Source organism: Protomyctophum parallelum, assembly GCF_964188405.1.
Source record: "Protomyctophum parallelum genome assembly, chromosome: 11".
Lineage (NCBI taxonomy): Eukaryota > Metazoa > Chordata > Actinopteri > Myctophiformes > Myctophidae > Protomyctophum > Protomyctophum parallelum.
Genome location: NC_139707.1, coordinates 6655650 through 6672664, shown reverse-complemented (window position 1 = coordinate 6672664; position 17015 = coordinate 6655650). Strand labels below are relative to the sequence as shown.

The 17015-nt window shown below is 42.2% G+C and overlaps 1 protein-coding gene and 1 long non-coding RNA gene across 2 annotated transcripts in view; one reads left to right on the top strand and one right to left on the bottom strand.

Annotated features, from left to right (window-relative positions):
- tbc1d8 (TBC1 domain family member 8) overlaps positions 1-17015 on the bottom strand; it is a 66620-nt gene that overhangs the window by 11246 nt on the left and 38359 nt on the right. The window contains exons 7-11 of the mRNA XM_083777209.1: positions 16431-16628; positions 13034-13189; positions 5850-6000; positions 3431-3645; positions 2736-2853 (exon numbers count right to left, since the gene is read on the bottom strand). Of these exons, the coding sequence (XP_083633335.1) occupies positions 2736-2853; positions 3431-3645; positions 5850-6000; positions 13034-13189; positions 16431-16628 (838 nt within the window). The remainder of the gene's footprint in view (positions 1-2735; positions 2854-3430; positions 3646-5849; positions 6001-13033; positions 13190-16430; positions 16629-17015) is intronic.
- The window catches only part of LOC310867290, a 176514-nt gene continuing 166685 nt past the window's right edge, over positions 7187-17015 (top strand). Inside the window, exon 1 of the long non-coding RNA XR_014569991.1 lies at positions 7187-7238. This is a non-coding gene — a long non-coding RNA (uncharacterized lncRNA). The remainder of the gene's footprint in view (positions 7239-17015) is intronic.

The following is a 17015-nucleotide window of genomic DNA, read 5'->3' as shown; positions in this document are numbered from 1 at the left end:
GGTCCACCTGGGCGCCTGGAAAAGACACAACATAATGAACACCTGACTGGTCCACCTGGACGCCTGGAAAAGACACAACGTAATGAACACAGACTGGTCCACCTGGACGCCTGGAAAAGACACAACGTAATGAACACCGACTGGTCCACCTGGGCGCCTGGAAAAGACACAACGTAATGAACACAGACTGGTCCACCTGGGGGCCTGGAAAAGACACAACGTAATGAACACCGACTGGTCCACCTGGGGGCCTGGAAAAGACACAACGTAATGAACACACGACTGGTCCACCTGGGCGCCTGGAAAAGACACAACGTAATGAACACCGACTGGTCCACCTGGGCGCCTGGAAAAGACACAACGTAATGAACACAGACTGGTCCACCTGGGGGCCTGGAAAAGACACAACGTAATGAACACCGACTGGTCCACCTGGGGGCCTGGAAAAGACACAACGTAATGAACACACGACTGGTCCACCTGGGCGCCTGGAAAAGACACAACGTAATGAACACCGACTGGTCCACCTGGGCGCCTGGAAAAGACACAACGTAATGAACACCTGACTGGTCCACCTGGGAGCCTGGAAAAGACACAACGGAATGTCGCGGGTGACTGAAAAAAACATACATAGGTGACACGGATATTGCTGTTCCTTGGAGTGGCCACTCAAAAATATATGAAGATACAAGGTTTCAGCCCAACAGCAATGATATGACATACAATAGAACAGTGGTTCCCAAACTTTTTCACGTGAAGTACCCCCAAATTGATACCAATGAGCCTGTGGACCCCCATTTGAAAAATATATGCCAGGGACCCCCCAAATTTTGACGGCTCTAGCAGTGATTCTCAACCTGTTTAATTTCAAGGACCCCCAGTTTGACATGCATTAGTCTACAGACCCCCATTTAATGGCATTTCTATCTCTGGGACCCCCAATTTATATTGTAAAATCAATGCTAATTTAACTCTGAGAGTGTACAAATGGAACCAAATGGACCTGTTAGGGTCCATTTGGTTCCTTTTGTATACTCTATGAGTTACAGACCCACAAGGGTCCAGTTGGTTCCAAACTATCATTTAGCATTGCACTGCATTGCAGTGTAATATCTGATTAACAGTCAAATAAAACCACGCACGCACGCACGCACGCACGCACGCACGCACGCCACTGCCATTTCACAGCTACAAGTACAAAAAAGGCACACGACCAAACATCCGCCTTCCAACAGACATTTAACCCATTCTGAACGGGCACCCATTTTGGTGTCGGCATCATGTTATGCTTTAGCTATTTAAAAATAGCAGATCTACAAGCTCATATCGCGCCACCGAGTGGCGCGATACGAGCTTGTAGGTCTGCTATTTTTTGAAAAATCGAAGAACGACTGACATTTTTTAGAATCTGATCTCAGGTCAGAATGGGTTCATCAGACCAGTGTGTGTCCGGCGGAAACCTCGTATGAATCTGATCTCAGGTCAGAATGGGTTCATCAGACCAGTGTGTGTCCGGCGGAAACCTCGTATGAATCTGATCCCAGGTCAGAATGGGTTAAAAGGAAGAGGACATTCATTGTCTCAAATGAGTGCCGTAAATAAACGGCTGCACAAAGCACAGGAAGTTAGCCGTGTGCTTCAGTGGTGGTGCTCCAAGAGCGTTTGTCGAGGCCGCCGCAATGCTTACATTTATACTAGAGCTGGGACTCGATAAAAAAATTAATCGAATTAATCAGAGGCTTTGCGATTAATTAATCTAGATTAATCGCATTTTAATCGCATATCAATATTCAACCCGAGAACAGCGAGAAACCTTATTTTTTATGTTTTTTGGTATCCCAGTGAATCAACGAATAGTGACTACAGGATACCACTCATTTTCAACATTTTACTGTCATTAATATACCTGTTGTGGAAATAATAATAAAAAGTCACCCCATTCTGTGTTGCCTAGAACTGGAGGTCTGAAAAAAGAATTGTAACAGTAACAAGTACATCTCAGTGACATCACAAAGCTGTACTTATTGTTACTGTTTTTTGTCAGACCTCCAGTTCTAGGCAACACAAAATGGGGTGACTTTCCAGTTTTCAGTACTATAGAAAAGCGCCCAGTGAGAAACGTTCCGCAGTGAAAAAAGGTGCGATTAATTTATCTGTAGTTAATTAATCGCAATTAGTCCCGACCAGATTATCTGAAAAAAAACAAAAACGATCAGTGGTGATCACTGGTGCTCAAACATGTTCATGTCAAGGACCCCCAGAATCATCTACATTTGGCCGCGGAACCCCATCTGAAAATATGTTGTTCCAGGGACCTCCCAGAAGCAAATATTTGAGTTTAAAAAAACATTCACTGGCTACCTCCCCCTGGCCAGCCGGGGCGCCTGATGGAGGGGAAAGGAACTGGTCGGAATAACGTGTTCCTTCCACGCGCTACTACGTCCGGCCGGGGAAACTCTCCCCTGTCAGGTGAAAAGAAGCAGCTTGGACTCCTCATGCATAGAAGGAAGCATGAGGTCAGTCCGCTGCCCCCCCCAGGTTGGCAGAGGAAGTGTAGCGCCCAGGATTACATTAGATAATTGACACTGGGTGAAAAAATGGGTTACAAAATTGTGGGATAAAACATTAAAAAAAAACGTTCACTGTGAAAAAAGATATATTGAAGATTTGCACACATTTTCCAAAATAGGAGATCTATGGAAAGTAAAGGGGTTCCTGTCCCTGCTGGCCCTCACCTATGACCCTGCGGTTGAAGTAGTCGGGCAGCATCCTCTCACACACAGCGACCAGCAGCCAGAAGGCCTCTTCCTCCTTAGCATAGAGCAGCAGCACGGATGCTAGGATGTTCATAGACTGTAGGGGGGAGAGAGAGACAGGGAATGAGAGAGAGACAGGCACTGATGCTAGGATGTTCATAGACTGTAGGGGAGATAGTCAGGAGTCCTTGGGGTCGTTTTTGAGATGGGGACAAGGTCTGTACATATAATATTGAGATACCTTGACATGAAAAGGTTGGAGCAACAGTCAGGATGAGTTAGAAAGAAGACTTTTTTTTATTTTTATAATTTTTATCCCATGATTTTGTAACCCATTTTCACCCCTGTGTCAATTATCTAATCTGATCCTGGGCGCTATACACACCCTCCGCCAACCTAGTCCCCATATATGGGGGACAAGGGGAGAGCAACGGACTTGAACTCATGCTTCCTTCATGCCTGAGTGTCCAAGTTGCTCCTTTACACCTGACAGGGGGGAGTTTCCCTGGCCGGACGTAGCGCGTGGAAGGAACACGCTATTCCAACCAGTTCCTTTCCCCTCCATCAGGCGCCAGGGGGAGGCAGTTTTTTAGACATTAGAAGTTAGAAGACATTTTGTCGAATCGGCTTCAGGTCCTTAACAGGTGAACAGATCCATCCCTGGCATACGGTACCTGGCAGTAGCCGATCTTGGGGTTGCGGTGGGCGTAGGCGGTGAGGACGCGCCGCAGGGCAGCGATGCCCGTGGGGTTCTGGAAGGCCGGGTGGTCCGGTAAGGAGCGGTGCAGGTCTCTCTCGATCTCCTCCGTGGCCAGGCTGCTGAGACCCATAGACTTCTGGACCAGGTCCGCGTAGTAGTCCCTGTGGGACGCCAGGTCCGAACACGAGTCTACAGGACGGGAGATTTGACAACGTGGGTTTAGTGGGCCTTAGTGATGCACCCAATATTCAACTTGGGTTTAGTGGGCATTAGTGATGGGTTTAGTGGGCATTAGTGATGCACCCAATATTCGGTTTGGGCCCGAATAGGCAGACAATATATCACAGAATAGTGTATGCAATTAATGCATTCAAAAAAGCTGAATAAATGTTTTATGGACCCATAATAGTGATTATTATTTAAATTAGGTTTTGCCATAACCATTCATTTTGCCATAAATCAGGTAGCTCTTTACGGCCATGACAGCAACGGTTTCCTATATTCGGTTTGGGCATGTTTAATCTAGAGCCAGACCCCCACGCCCCCCCCCCCCCCCCCCCCCCCCCCCCCACACCTCCCCCCCACACACACACACACACACACGTTGGCCAACGTTTGACAACATCGGCATCAGCTGTTATAGAGCTGATGAATTCTGATTCATGACCAATTTTAACTGATGTCTCCGACTTAGCTTAGGCGACTCACAAATGTTCAAAAATAGTCGGTCTCACAAACGCCATTTACAATATTTTTGCACGACACTATTGCACGATTAAAAAGGCTTAACGGCTTTAGTCGGTCAGGCTGATCGATTTAGTCGCTTATTTAAAAACTATTGGAATATCTCTTGTTACTTGGAATTTGTTGATAATTATTTGCTTCCTAATAGCAAAGAAAATAGTAGCAGCCCTCCCCCCTCCCAGAGCCTGCCCTCAGCTCACGTTCAGACATGGTGATGAGATCATAGTCTATTTTGTGAGCGCTCTGAAATCCTGTCACTCTGGTTTTTACATTACATCAACATTCCACTCCGCCGACATAGTGGTGCTAGGAAATGAGCTCATATGAGGCTGCCGAGTGAACTCACTTAGGCCTGACATCGAAATTAAAAAAGAATGCCTTCAAAATCCTGACAGTTTTCTGAAAAACCTTATGTTTCTGTATGAGTGGTGCTCAATATTTCATGTGTCAACTAAGGACTCCAAAAATTATATGTAATATGCCTCCGCCCCCCCCCTCTGAAAATATGTTGTTCCATGAGCCCCCCAGAAGCAAAGATTTGAGTTAAAATATCGTTGAATATATATATTCACTATGAGCTTGTAGATCTGCTATTTTTCAATAGCTAAAGCATAACAATGCTTTAAAACACCAAAAGGGGTTCCCACCCAGAATGGTTTAAAGGCCTTGCGAGCAACGCTGCAGTGTTTCAGCTATCCATCGGTGCCACGCTCAGGGACGGCTTGTGGGTACGCGAGGTTTAGTGGTCGTGACAGATTTAGACGGTGAGGAAGAACGAACTAAAGAGCAAAAAGTTAGAAAACAAATGAACACCTAATCCATGCTGGCCCCAGTTTGTTACTCAGGACACTGACGCAGGCTTGAATAGGTGACATGAGCTGCACAGGTGACTGTGCGTATGTCAAAACATCATATGCATAAGACAAGCGTGCCGGTTATGTGGTACATTAAAATGTGGTACATTAAAATGTCCTAAAATGTCCTCATCTTCTTTTATTATTGTACAAAAGCATTATCCAACCTATTCTGTTGTACTGTTCCGCATGTTTTTACAACATACTACCCATGCCTAACAGAAACAAACTTTTCAGTATTACCCGTATTGCTTCCAAGATTATCGGACTTCCCACACCAACACTTTCTGATATGAACAATAATGCCATCACACGGCTAGCACTCTCAATATCACGTGACACTGATCATCCCCTGTATCGCTTCTTCAACCTCATGCCATCAGGACAAAGATACAGAACCTTACCCTGGAAAAAGGTTAGTTTCAGTAGGAGTTTTGTCCCATCAGCCATCGCGGCATTAAACAAACTGCCCCGCCGATAGGAGGGTTTCTGTACACAGTGGGGAACTCATGTTTTTGTGTTTTTGTCTTAGTGTAATGTTTTTCTGTACTATGTGCTGCTTTTGTTGTTGGTGTTGAACAGACCTGTGAAGATGAATATCCTTCGGGACAATAAAGATTATTATTATTATTATTATCAGCTTTGTATGTGTTGTATGCGTTTACCCTGCCGCAGCAGGGTAAAACGTCTCAGCTTTTAGCTGGCTCCACATTATTGCTGATGTGTGAACACAAACGCAAACTAGTGTACACACACACACACACACACACACACACACACAATACACACACTCACCAGACAAGGTCATCCAGAGCTCCCCCCGTAGCGACTCGGGAATCCCCATGGAAACCAGCTTCTGGATCTTCTCCGTGCGGAACATGTGGACCCCTCGCCCAAACTCAGAGAAATGATCATCCCACAGTCTCTCCTTCACCTGGTCTAGGCTCTGTAGGACGGACGGACACACACACACACACACACACACACACACACACACACACACACACACACACACACACACGATTGATTGATGTATTTATTAACAGTTGCAGAATTACAGTACATTTCAAGCACAACTCAATACAAAAACTGTTAACTGCAGTGAGTGGACGACACCATAAAGCATTACACTTGTTTACAAGAGGGTCCACCTTGTTCAATTCATCACACACACACACACACACACACACACACCTTCCCAAACTGTGGTGCGTGCACCCCCTGTGCGCTCTCTAGGGGGTGCGCGACATGAAAAGGCTAATGGTGGTGCCATGGTTTCAATTTAAATATATGAACATATTATGGCAAGTATATGCAGAAAAAATGCCATATTCAGGTTCATATGTGCATATATGTGGATATACAGTATGCACATATGTGGATATAGGAAATATATTTCTCTATATAGCTTGTGCGACATATGCAGGCGACCAATTTATTTTATAATATGTCATATATATGTTGCACAAAAATATGTTCATATTTATGTGGAGCGTCAGTTAGGTCACGACGTAACAGGAGGCACGGCCTCCTAACCCTAACCCATATACGGGTCCATTTGGTTTCATTTTACGCTCTCAAGAGTTAAATTATTGTTAAACGTAGGCTACACAATTAGAAGAAAGGGAGATGAGAACGTTTAGGGTCTGAGAGGCTAAATGTTACTAAATGGTGGTCCGTGGCTCGAGTCAAATGCCCAAGAAATAATGGACCTTGACAAGAAAAAGGTTGAAAGCCACTGTACTACAGCATCACAACTACCGGTACTGTACTACAGCATCACAAAAGCATCAAAAGTAGCAGATCCAGAAGCTCGAACCGTTTTGAGTTTGTAGATCAGCTACTTCTGCAAAAAAAAACATGATATGAATCCTGAACAGTTTTGGTTTCCACCCAACAGGGATGACATTCACACACCCACACGAAAGCACACCTACCAAACAACACACTATAATCCTCAGTCTGTAATGGTCTCCGACTCTTAACCCATTCTGAACGGGCACCCATTTTGTTGTCAGCATCATGTTGTGCTTTAGCTATTTAAAAATAGCAGATCTACAAGCTCATATCGCGCCACCGAGTGGCGCGATACGAGCTTGTAGGTCTGCTATTTTTGAAAAATCGAAGAGCGACTGACATTTTTAGAATCTGATCTCAGGTCAGAATGGGTTAATCAGGACCAGTGTGTGTCCGGCGGAAACCTCGTATGAATGATCTCAGGTCAGAATGGGTTAAGGGTCCATTTGGCTACATGTTGTACGCTCTCTGGGTTAAAAGAACACTGAGGATTCTTAACCGCACACACGGCTGATATTCCAGTATTAGTGACTCACAAAGTGTCTTGTCAGCAGGTTGGAGATATCTGCAGTTGAAGGTCATGTCACTAAACACTGTGAGTGTACCCAGAGATCAATGGGGAGATAAATAATGGATGCCACACACACGCCCACCCCACCCGCCCCATGTCCCCACACACACACACACACACACACACACACACACACACACACCACCCGCCCCATGTCCACACACACACAGCACCCCCCCCCCCCCCCCGCCCTATGCCCATCCATCCACCTCCACCCAGTTTACCCCTTCAGTGCAGTCTAGGAAACATAACCGGGTACATCTACAAAGCGGACATTTATTATAAAACATTAGAAACACCTTGTTGGATTTGCCATTTGAACTAAGATTCTTGCAAAAAAAAGCTCAACAGAATCCAGCAGTGGTGGAAAAAGTACTCAATTGTTTTACTTAAGTAAAAGTACCAATACTGCAATTTAGAACTACTCCTTTACAAGTAAAAGTACGGAATTGAAAATGTACTTGAGTAAAAGTGCAAAAGTATCGGCATCAAAATGTACTTAAAGTACTAAAAGTAAAAGTACTCATATTGCAGAATGTCCCACTTCACAAGTTCAAAATGTGTACAAAGTCTATTGAAAATTACAAATTCTATTGCTCACAATGCGTCGCGTTGCGACGCATTGTGAGCTTGTAGATCGGCTATTTTCAAATGGCCAAAATGTATTGGGTTGAAGTGGTTAATTTATTTTAGTTTTCGGTAGCACTTTACAATAATGACCCGTTATAAAGCATTTATAAACGTTTATAAGCAGTTTGTAGACTATTAACAAATCATTATTAACCTGTTTGTTGACATTCGTAAATGATTATTAAAACCGTTATAACTATGGTTACAAATCATTTATAAGGTATTAGTAAGTAGTAAACTATTCATTAATAAGCCATTTATATACATCTGTAAATGATTATTAAATCATTTGTAATGACCCCATGATAAAGCATTTATAAACGTTTATAAGCAGTTTGTAGACTATTAACAAATCATTAACAACCTGCTTGTTTACATTTGTAAATGATTACTAAAACCTTTATAACAAATTTACAAATAATTTATAAAGTATTAGTAAGTATAGTAAAACTATTCATGAATAAGCCATGTATAATACATCTGTAAATGATTATTAAATCATTTGTAACTGATGTTATATAATATATACAAGCTATTTGTATATTTGGGAAATGTGTTTGTTCATGTTTAACATATACTTTGTAAAACATTCCTAAAATATCTATAAATCCTTAGTACATGTTATTAAGTGGAGGAGGACAGTCATACTCGGATACGAGTGACCGCCGATGATGATGAAAGTGACGACAGTTCATCATTTACAACTGTCTGTTAATGTTTGTTCATGTTTAACATATGCTTTGTAAAACATTCCTAAAACATATATAAATCCTTAGTACATGTTATTAAGGTCCCTATAGTAAAGTGACGACAGTTCATAATTTACAACCGTCTGTTAATGTTTGTTCATGTTTAACATATGCTTTGTAAAACATTCCTAAAACATATATAAATCCTTAGTACATGTTATTAAGGTCCCTATAGTAAAGTGACGACAGTTCATAATTTACAACTGTCTGTTAATGTTTGTTCATGTTTAACATATGCTTTGTAAAACATTCCTAAAACATATATAAATCCTTAGTACATGTTATTAAGGTCCCTATAGTAAAGTGACGACAGTTCATAATTTACAACTGTCTGTTAATGTTTGTTCATGTTTAACATATGCTTTGTAAAACATTCCTAAAACATATATAAATCCTTAGTACATGTTATTAAGGTCCCTATAGTAAAGTGACGACAGTTCATAATTTACAACTGTCTGTTAATGTTTGTTCATGTTTAACATATGCTTTGTAAAACATTCCTAAAACGTATATAAATCCTTAGTACATGTTATTAAGGTCCCTATAGTAAAGTGACGACAGTTCATAATTTACAACTGTCTGTTAATGTTTGTTCATGTTTAACATATGCTTTGTAAAACATTCCTAAAACGTATATAAATCCTTAGTACATGTTATTAAGGTCCCTATAGTAAAGTGATGACAGTTCATCATTTACAACTGTCTGTTAATGTTTGTTCATGTTTAACCCTACATCATTTTATGTTGAAGATGTTGTGTTGCTTTGTGGGTAATCCTCAGTACAGAGGAACTCCATACTGAGGGTAAGATGGTCTCCTGTTTGCTCAGGCACAAACAAATTAATTACAAACATCTAAGCTTCATATAAGTGGCCAGATATGCACTCATGTTTACATAGTGTTATTCAGTAACATTTGTTTTTGTATGACATGGTATCATATGACATTGTTTATTCAATTGTTTGAAAAACGGTTAGCATGTTAGCTAGCTGTTAGCACAGCTGTTAGCTGTGCTGTGTAGCCTGTGTTACATGTAGGGTGGCCAGACGTCCGGTTTCACGCCGGACAGTCCGGTTTTAGACCCACCTGTCCTCCTCCCACCTCAACCTCTGGCCGGACACATAATTGTCCGGTTTTTTGTGATATACAGTGCTTGTGTCATTTGCTGTCATTTACGTCGTCTGCCTGGGTATAAAAATCTCCGCAGCGCTGCTCAGCTCCGCCTCCGCAGGGAGCCGGCCACACTGTCTTAAAAAGAGAGAGGCTAGTGGAGACGTTCAGAGTGTTGCCATGTCCGCTTAATTATAAGCGACTTTAGGCTTGTTTTATATAGGCTACTAAGCCTAGTCAGGCTTCTTTTGGGCTTGTTTTCATAGACATGGTTGCTTGGTTCTCTTCCAAAACTGGGCAACACTGCCAGTGGGATGGTCGGTTTGTTTGTTGTGCTCTCACAATCACTTTAGTATAGTTAATGCAGAGATAAACAAACCAAATATGCCGAAATGAAAAACTACATTTAATGAGCAATGGAGCAAGGAACTCGACATCATAAAGACAGGGAGGCTGTGTGAACATATAGGCTACTGGCATCATTCTATGTCCCACACCGATGACCATAAAACTGTATAAAAAAACCCACAAGAAAGAGATTAAACATAAAACATATCTAAACATGAAATAAAATAAATTGATTCTAAAATGAATGGCCTTTGTGGTACCCTATAATTTAAAAAGGTTAATTTAATTAGCAAATATATGTTCTCTGTGGACATAATGCTGGAGATGATGGTGGTGAAAATCAGGTGCAATAGTAGTAGTAATAATATTAATATATGGGGGGGGGGGGGGGGGGGATCTGGGAGGGGGGGGGGGGGGGTCGGGGGAGCGAGCCCCGCAAAAGTGTCCTCCTTTCTGAGGTCTTGCAGGTGGCCACCCTAGTTACATGATAATTCACTGACACTCCATGTAAGTGAATTTTCAAAAACGAATGTTACTGAATAACACTATGTAAACATGAGTGCATATCTGGCCACTTATATGAAGCATAGATGTTTGTAATTAATTTGTTTGTGCCTGAGCAAACAGGAGACCATCTTACCCTCAGTATGGAGTTCCTCTGTACTGAGGATTACCCACAATGCAACACAACATCTTCAACATAAAATTATGTAGGGTTCATAATTTACAACTGTCTGTTAATGTTTGTTCATGTTTAACCCTACATAATTTTATGTTGAAGATGTTGTGTTGCATTGTGGGTAATCCTCAGTACAGAGGAACTCCATACTGAGGGTAAGATGGTCTCCTGTTTGCTCAGGCACAAACAAATTAATTACAAACATCTATGCTTCATATAAGTGGCCAGATATGCACTCATGTTTACATAGTGTTATTCAGTAACATTCGTTTTTGAGAATTCACTTACATGGAGTGTCAGTGAATTCTCATGTAACACAGGCTACACAGCACAGCTAACAGCTAGCTAACATGCTAACTGTTTTCCAAACAATTAAATAAACAATGTCATATGATACCATGTCATACAAAAACGAATGTTACTGAATAACACTATGTAAACATGAGTGCATATCTGGCCACTTATATGAAGCTTAGATGTTTGTAATTAATTTGTTTGTGCCTGAGCAAACAGGAGACCATCTTACCCTCAGTATGGAGTTCCTCTGTACTGAGGATTACCCACAATGCAACACAACATCTTCAACATAAAATGATGTAGGGTTAAACATGAACAAACACATTAACAGACAGTTGTAAATTATGAACTGTCGTCACTTTACTATAGGCACCTTAATAACATGTACTAAGGATTTATAGATATTTTAGGAATGTTTTACAAAGCATATATTAAACATGAACAAACATTAACAGACAGTTGTAAATTATGAACTGTCGTCACTTTACTATAGGGACCTTAATAACATGTACTAAGGATTTATATATGTTTTAGGAATGTTTTACAAAGCATATGTTAAACATGAACAAACATTAACAGACGGTTGTAAATTATGAACTGTCGTCACTTTACTATAGGGACCTTAATAACATGTACTAAGGATTTATATATGTTTTAGGAATGTTTTACAAAGCATATGTTAAACATGAACAAACATTAACAGACAGTTGTAAATGATGAACTGTCGTCACTTTCATCATCATCGGCGGTCACTCGTATCCGAGTATGACTGTCCTCCTACACTTAATAACATGTACTAAGGATTTATAGATATTTTAGGAATGTTTTACAAAGTATATGTTAAACATGAACAAACACATTTCCCAAATATACAAATAGCTTGTATATATTATATAACATCAGTTACAAATGATTTAATAATCATTTACAGATGTATTATACATGGCTTATTCATGAATAGTTTTACTACTTACTAATACTTTATAAATTATTTGTAAATTTGTTATAAAGGTTTTAGTAATCATTTACAAATGTAAACAAGCAGGTTGTTAATGATTTGTTAATAGTCTACAAACTGCTTATAAACGTTTATAAATGCTTTATCATGGGGTCATTACAAATGATTTAATAATCATTTACAGATGTATATAAATGGCTTATTAATGAATAGTTTACTACTTACTAATACCTTATAAATGATTTGTAAACATAGTTATAACGGTTTTAATAATCATTTACGAATGTCAACAAACAGGTTAATAATGATTTGTTAATAGTCTACAAACTGCTTATAAACGTTTATAAATGCTTTATAACGGGTCATTATTGTAAAGTGCTACCTAGTTTTCTAATCAAAATTAAAATCGCCAAAGTAACTAAAGTTTTCAAATAATTGTAGTGGAGTAAAAGTACAAATGTTGGCTCTGAGATGTAGTGGAGTAGAAGTAAAAGTACTGGAAATTGGAAATACTCAAGTAAAGCACAAATACCTCAAAATTGTACTTAAGTACAGTACTTAAGTAAAAGTACTTAGTTACTTTCCACCACTGGAATCCAGGTCTAGTCAGTCACGACGGGCATGTGCATGAAACGAACACCACCGCAACAATGTCCCGGGACCGCGACCACGTAAAGGTACGCTTGTCTTCTCCGCGCGTATACAGAAAAGAACCCTGCAGGTCTCATTGAAAATAGATTACTAGGTGCGTTAATGGCTGCCCTTCTGAAATGACCTTACGTCTAACAAAATGAACACTGCTCTACAGACTACTGATCAGCTCTATAAGCGGGTCTCTCACCTTGGCGTCATCGTTGTCGGCTCCAGTCTGGCTCTGGTGGAAGGCGGTCATCAGAGCTTCGCTGTTGACGGTGTTACGGAGAGCCTGCTCCTCCGCCTCGTCGTCGTCACAGAAGCTGGTGTCGTAGTAGAAGGTGTAGTACGGAGCAGGGGAGCTCTGAGGAGACAAACCAAGGATTCAGAACCAAGGAGAACCAAGGAGAACCAAGGAGCAGGGGAGCTCTGAGGAGAGAAACCAAGGATTCAGAACCAAGGAGAACCAAGGAGCAGGGGAGCTCTGAGGAGAGAAACCAAGGATTCAGAACCAAGGAGAACCAAGGAGAACCAAGGAGCAGGGGAGCTCTGAGGAGACAAACCAAGGATTCAAACAGTTCCCCCACCTAATATTGAACCAGTTCAGAGTGGAAATTCAACTGAAAATGAATTGGTTCAAAACCCTAAAAAGTCGGTTCGGAACAGGAACCAAAAGAAAGGCTGCCGGTTCCGTAAAAAGCACCAAAAGGTGAACATTTTAACTCATATCTTTGCTTCTGGGGGGGCTCCCTGGAACAACATATTTTCAGATGGCGGGGCGGAGGCATATTTCATATACTTTTTGGGGTCCTTGACATGAAATATTGAGTCAGGCCTAAATTAGCCTGACCCAAACAGAGACATTTCTCGTCTAGAGGGGCGGGTCGCGCCTCAGAAATGCGCGCACCCTGATTGGATCTCATCGATCTGTCCGTCACCCCCGGCCCCTCCTCTCCCCCCTAGTGCAGCGCTACGTCACATCATTTAGAGCGACGCCCACCCGGAAGGGTTGACTCCCACTTTTAGACTGGTTCAGCCCACGGATTTTTCCAGGCTTTCATCTTTCGCGCAGACGAAATGAAAGCCTGGGTATCGAGGCTAGGCCTAAATGGGTTAAACAATGTAGAGACAAGCCTACTTATTGTGAACTGGCCACTGACTTGTGCCTCACCTTCAAATGGAATTAGCTCATCTTTTTCAGTATTTCCCTGATAAAGATCCACAAGAATAATGTTGGTATAAAAATAAACTACACACACCTCACTGGAATTTACAATGAGGAAATGAAAGTTGAAATCACGAAGAGAGTGAAGTAGGCTATTGTTGAACATCTATGTAGTTGAAAATTGTTTATTTTCAGTGAATTTCTTAGTTACAACATATAGTTACTGTGTCCATTTGGGGACAACCACTCACTCCCACACAACACCAGCTGTGTCCTTTTTTCGTTCCAGGATCAGACATTTATTTCTTCTCCCAAACATGAATGCAAATTGTTTGACTAAAAACGGCACTAAAAATAAAAACAAGCCAAAAACAAATAAAGGGAATGAGATCAGATGTGCACACTGCACAAACGTAGCTTGTAGACAGACACACACACACAGGATGAGGCGAAAACATATGCTCATATTCTCTGCCTCCTGGCCTGTCGGAATCAGAGTTATAAAGGATAGAGTGTGGGGCTCGGAGTAGATCAATCGTCTGGTCACCTAGGCTGCCAAACCAGCTGGACGGCGTGCCGCAGGTTCGACTCCCGAGCCCGACGGCCTTTGCCGTGTCACTCCCCATCTCTCTCCCCCAATTCCTGTCTGTCTACTGTCACTATCAATACAATGCATAAAAATCCCCAAAACTAATCTTTAAAAAAATGGACACAGGGAGCGACAGCCCCACCCCCTCCTATTCATTTCAATGGAAGTTGCTCAGTGGCGTTTTGAAGCACCCGGGAGAACGCTCTACTTTCTGCATTTGCCAACCAACATCTTGTGCTAACAAGCGCTCAATGTTAAACCCCAGCTGGGCAGGGTTTCCTCGTGCTAAATGCAGTTCCAGCTTTTGACCAGTAGGCTCGGCGTCTTCAACGTTGGCCAGCCGCTCTGCATGGGGGCTTGGTCGGAACTCGGAATACAGTATATAATCTAATCAAATAGAAGCACCTGATAGCCCGGGGCAGATTAGATAGGACAAGGACAGTGGTTCTAGAAAGTGGGGTCGACTCCAGGGAACATCAAGGTTCCATCAAGGAACCAACCGTTACCAGGTCTGTAACTCTGGCCCATTTTACACCAAAATAACTTTGGTTCTAGAAATGGTTCCGTTCTAGATTCTTGGAACCTTGGTGCTTTCACGGAACAGGCGGCGGCCATTGTTTTTTATTTATTTTTGTTCCAGTTCTGAAGCAACTTTTAGAGTTCTGAACCAATTAATTGTCAGTGTAAACACTCTGAACTGGTAACTGGTAAGCGTGCGAAAAGAACGGAACCGGTTAAACCCCAGTGGCAAAAGGGCCTGAGAGCGCTCCAAATGGAACCGAGCTCTCGGTTCCATTTGCGCACTCTCAAAGAGTTATCGTGGGTGTCCTTTAAATGAAGATGATGGGTACACTATAGCGCAGTGGTATTCAATTGGCGGCCCGCGGGCCACATGCGGCCCGCCCCCTTGTGGCCCCTGGAATAATTAAAAAATAATAATAATAAAATTGGGAATAATAAGAGGGCTAATAAAAGTTACAGGTATGGTGTGTGCGATATTAATTGTGAGATTACCATAATGACGGTAATCATTAAAGGACCACTTTTCAACCTATCTTCATATAATAGGTCCTCAAAATCATGATAAAATGGGAACGTTTTTCTCTACTCGGTCTGTGTCACATAGGAGGGCTGTGGGCAGTTCAGAAACCCACCCAACAGTGACATCAATGGAGAATCCAAGCTAATAGAAACTGCAGGCTTTCTAGTGCTGAAAAGTTGCAATGCGAAAATGGAAGCCATCATTCTCACGATAATAAACCCTGTTGGTTCCATTTGTACACTCTCAGAGTTACAGACCCAAAAGGGTCCATTTGGTTCCAAACCTGGGGACCCCCTGGAACTGCCTCAAGGACTCTGGGAGTCCCCGGACCCCGAACCCCACTTTGGGAATCACTGCTCTATGTAATCTGATCTTTATAGTCTGATAAACTATTCTCACGTAAATACATCTTGTTTAAAAAACAATCTGCCTAACGATGATGTCACTGGTGGTCATGGACAGGTTTCTGAACTGCCCACAGCAGAGTGAGTGTGTGTGTGTGTCCGTCCAGCTGATGGCCGTTAATGTCAAAGCAATGCTGTTTATGCACAGTCAAATAGGTCTAGGCCTACATCTATTCTAAGGTAGCATATACCTGTATAGACATATTAACCTGCTCATTACTGTGTGGAAATATACTGTACATAAATCTTCGTGTTTGAGCACAAAAACATTTTGAGAACCCATAAATGTCCACGCTTCGCTCGCACACTGTGCGGCCCCCCACACACAATCATTCTACAGTTGTGGCCCCCGGCCTAATCTAATTGAATACCCCTGCTATAGCGCGTCTGTCCGTCCATACATACCAGTGCTCTCTTGCCGCGCGGCTTGCTGCGGAACATGGAGTGCTTCCACTGCAGCGTGCGCAGCCTGGCGTTCATGCTGTTCACCAGGTCGTCGCGGTCCTGCAGCTCGATCAGCTGGAAGGCCTTCTTGCTGCGCACGCTGACGATGACCGGGTTGGGCAGCAGGCTGGTGCTCTCCGCCTTCTCTATGGACAATACCTGGTGGTGGCAAAGGACGTAGATAGAAACAAGAATGACACGCGTATCATTAAAGATGGAGTGCCGTGAGTTTTGTATTTTTTTCCCAGTGTTTCATGCGTTTATGAGGCGACAGTACTTGATCATGTTTTAGGGTGGGTAAAAAATCACGGCACTCCATCTTTAACTGCCAGGTGAAACAAGTGCTGACTCCGTCTCCGTGCATCCGTTTCCCTTTTTCTTTCCTTTTGTTGCCACACTGCCACTACACAAGTGACTACTGGCCAATCACAGCGCGTCTTTTCTGGGAGTTGTTAGACCTGAATGTCTAGTAGGACTCTAGTACAGAGCCCTGGGGGATCCCAGTATTTTGGGCATGTTATTTAAACATTTCTAAAAGAAAAAAAA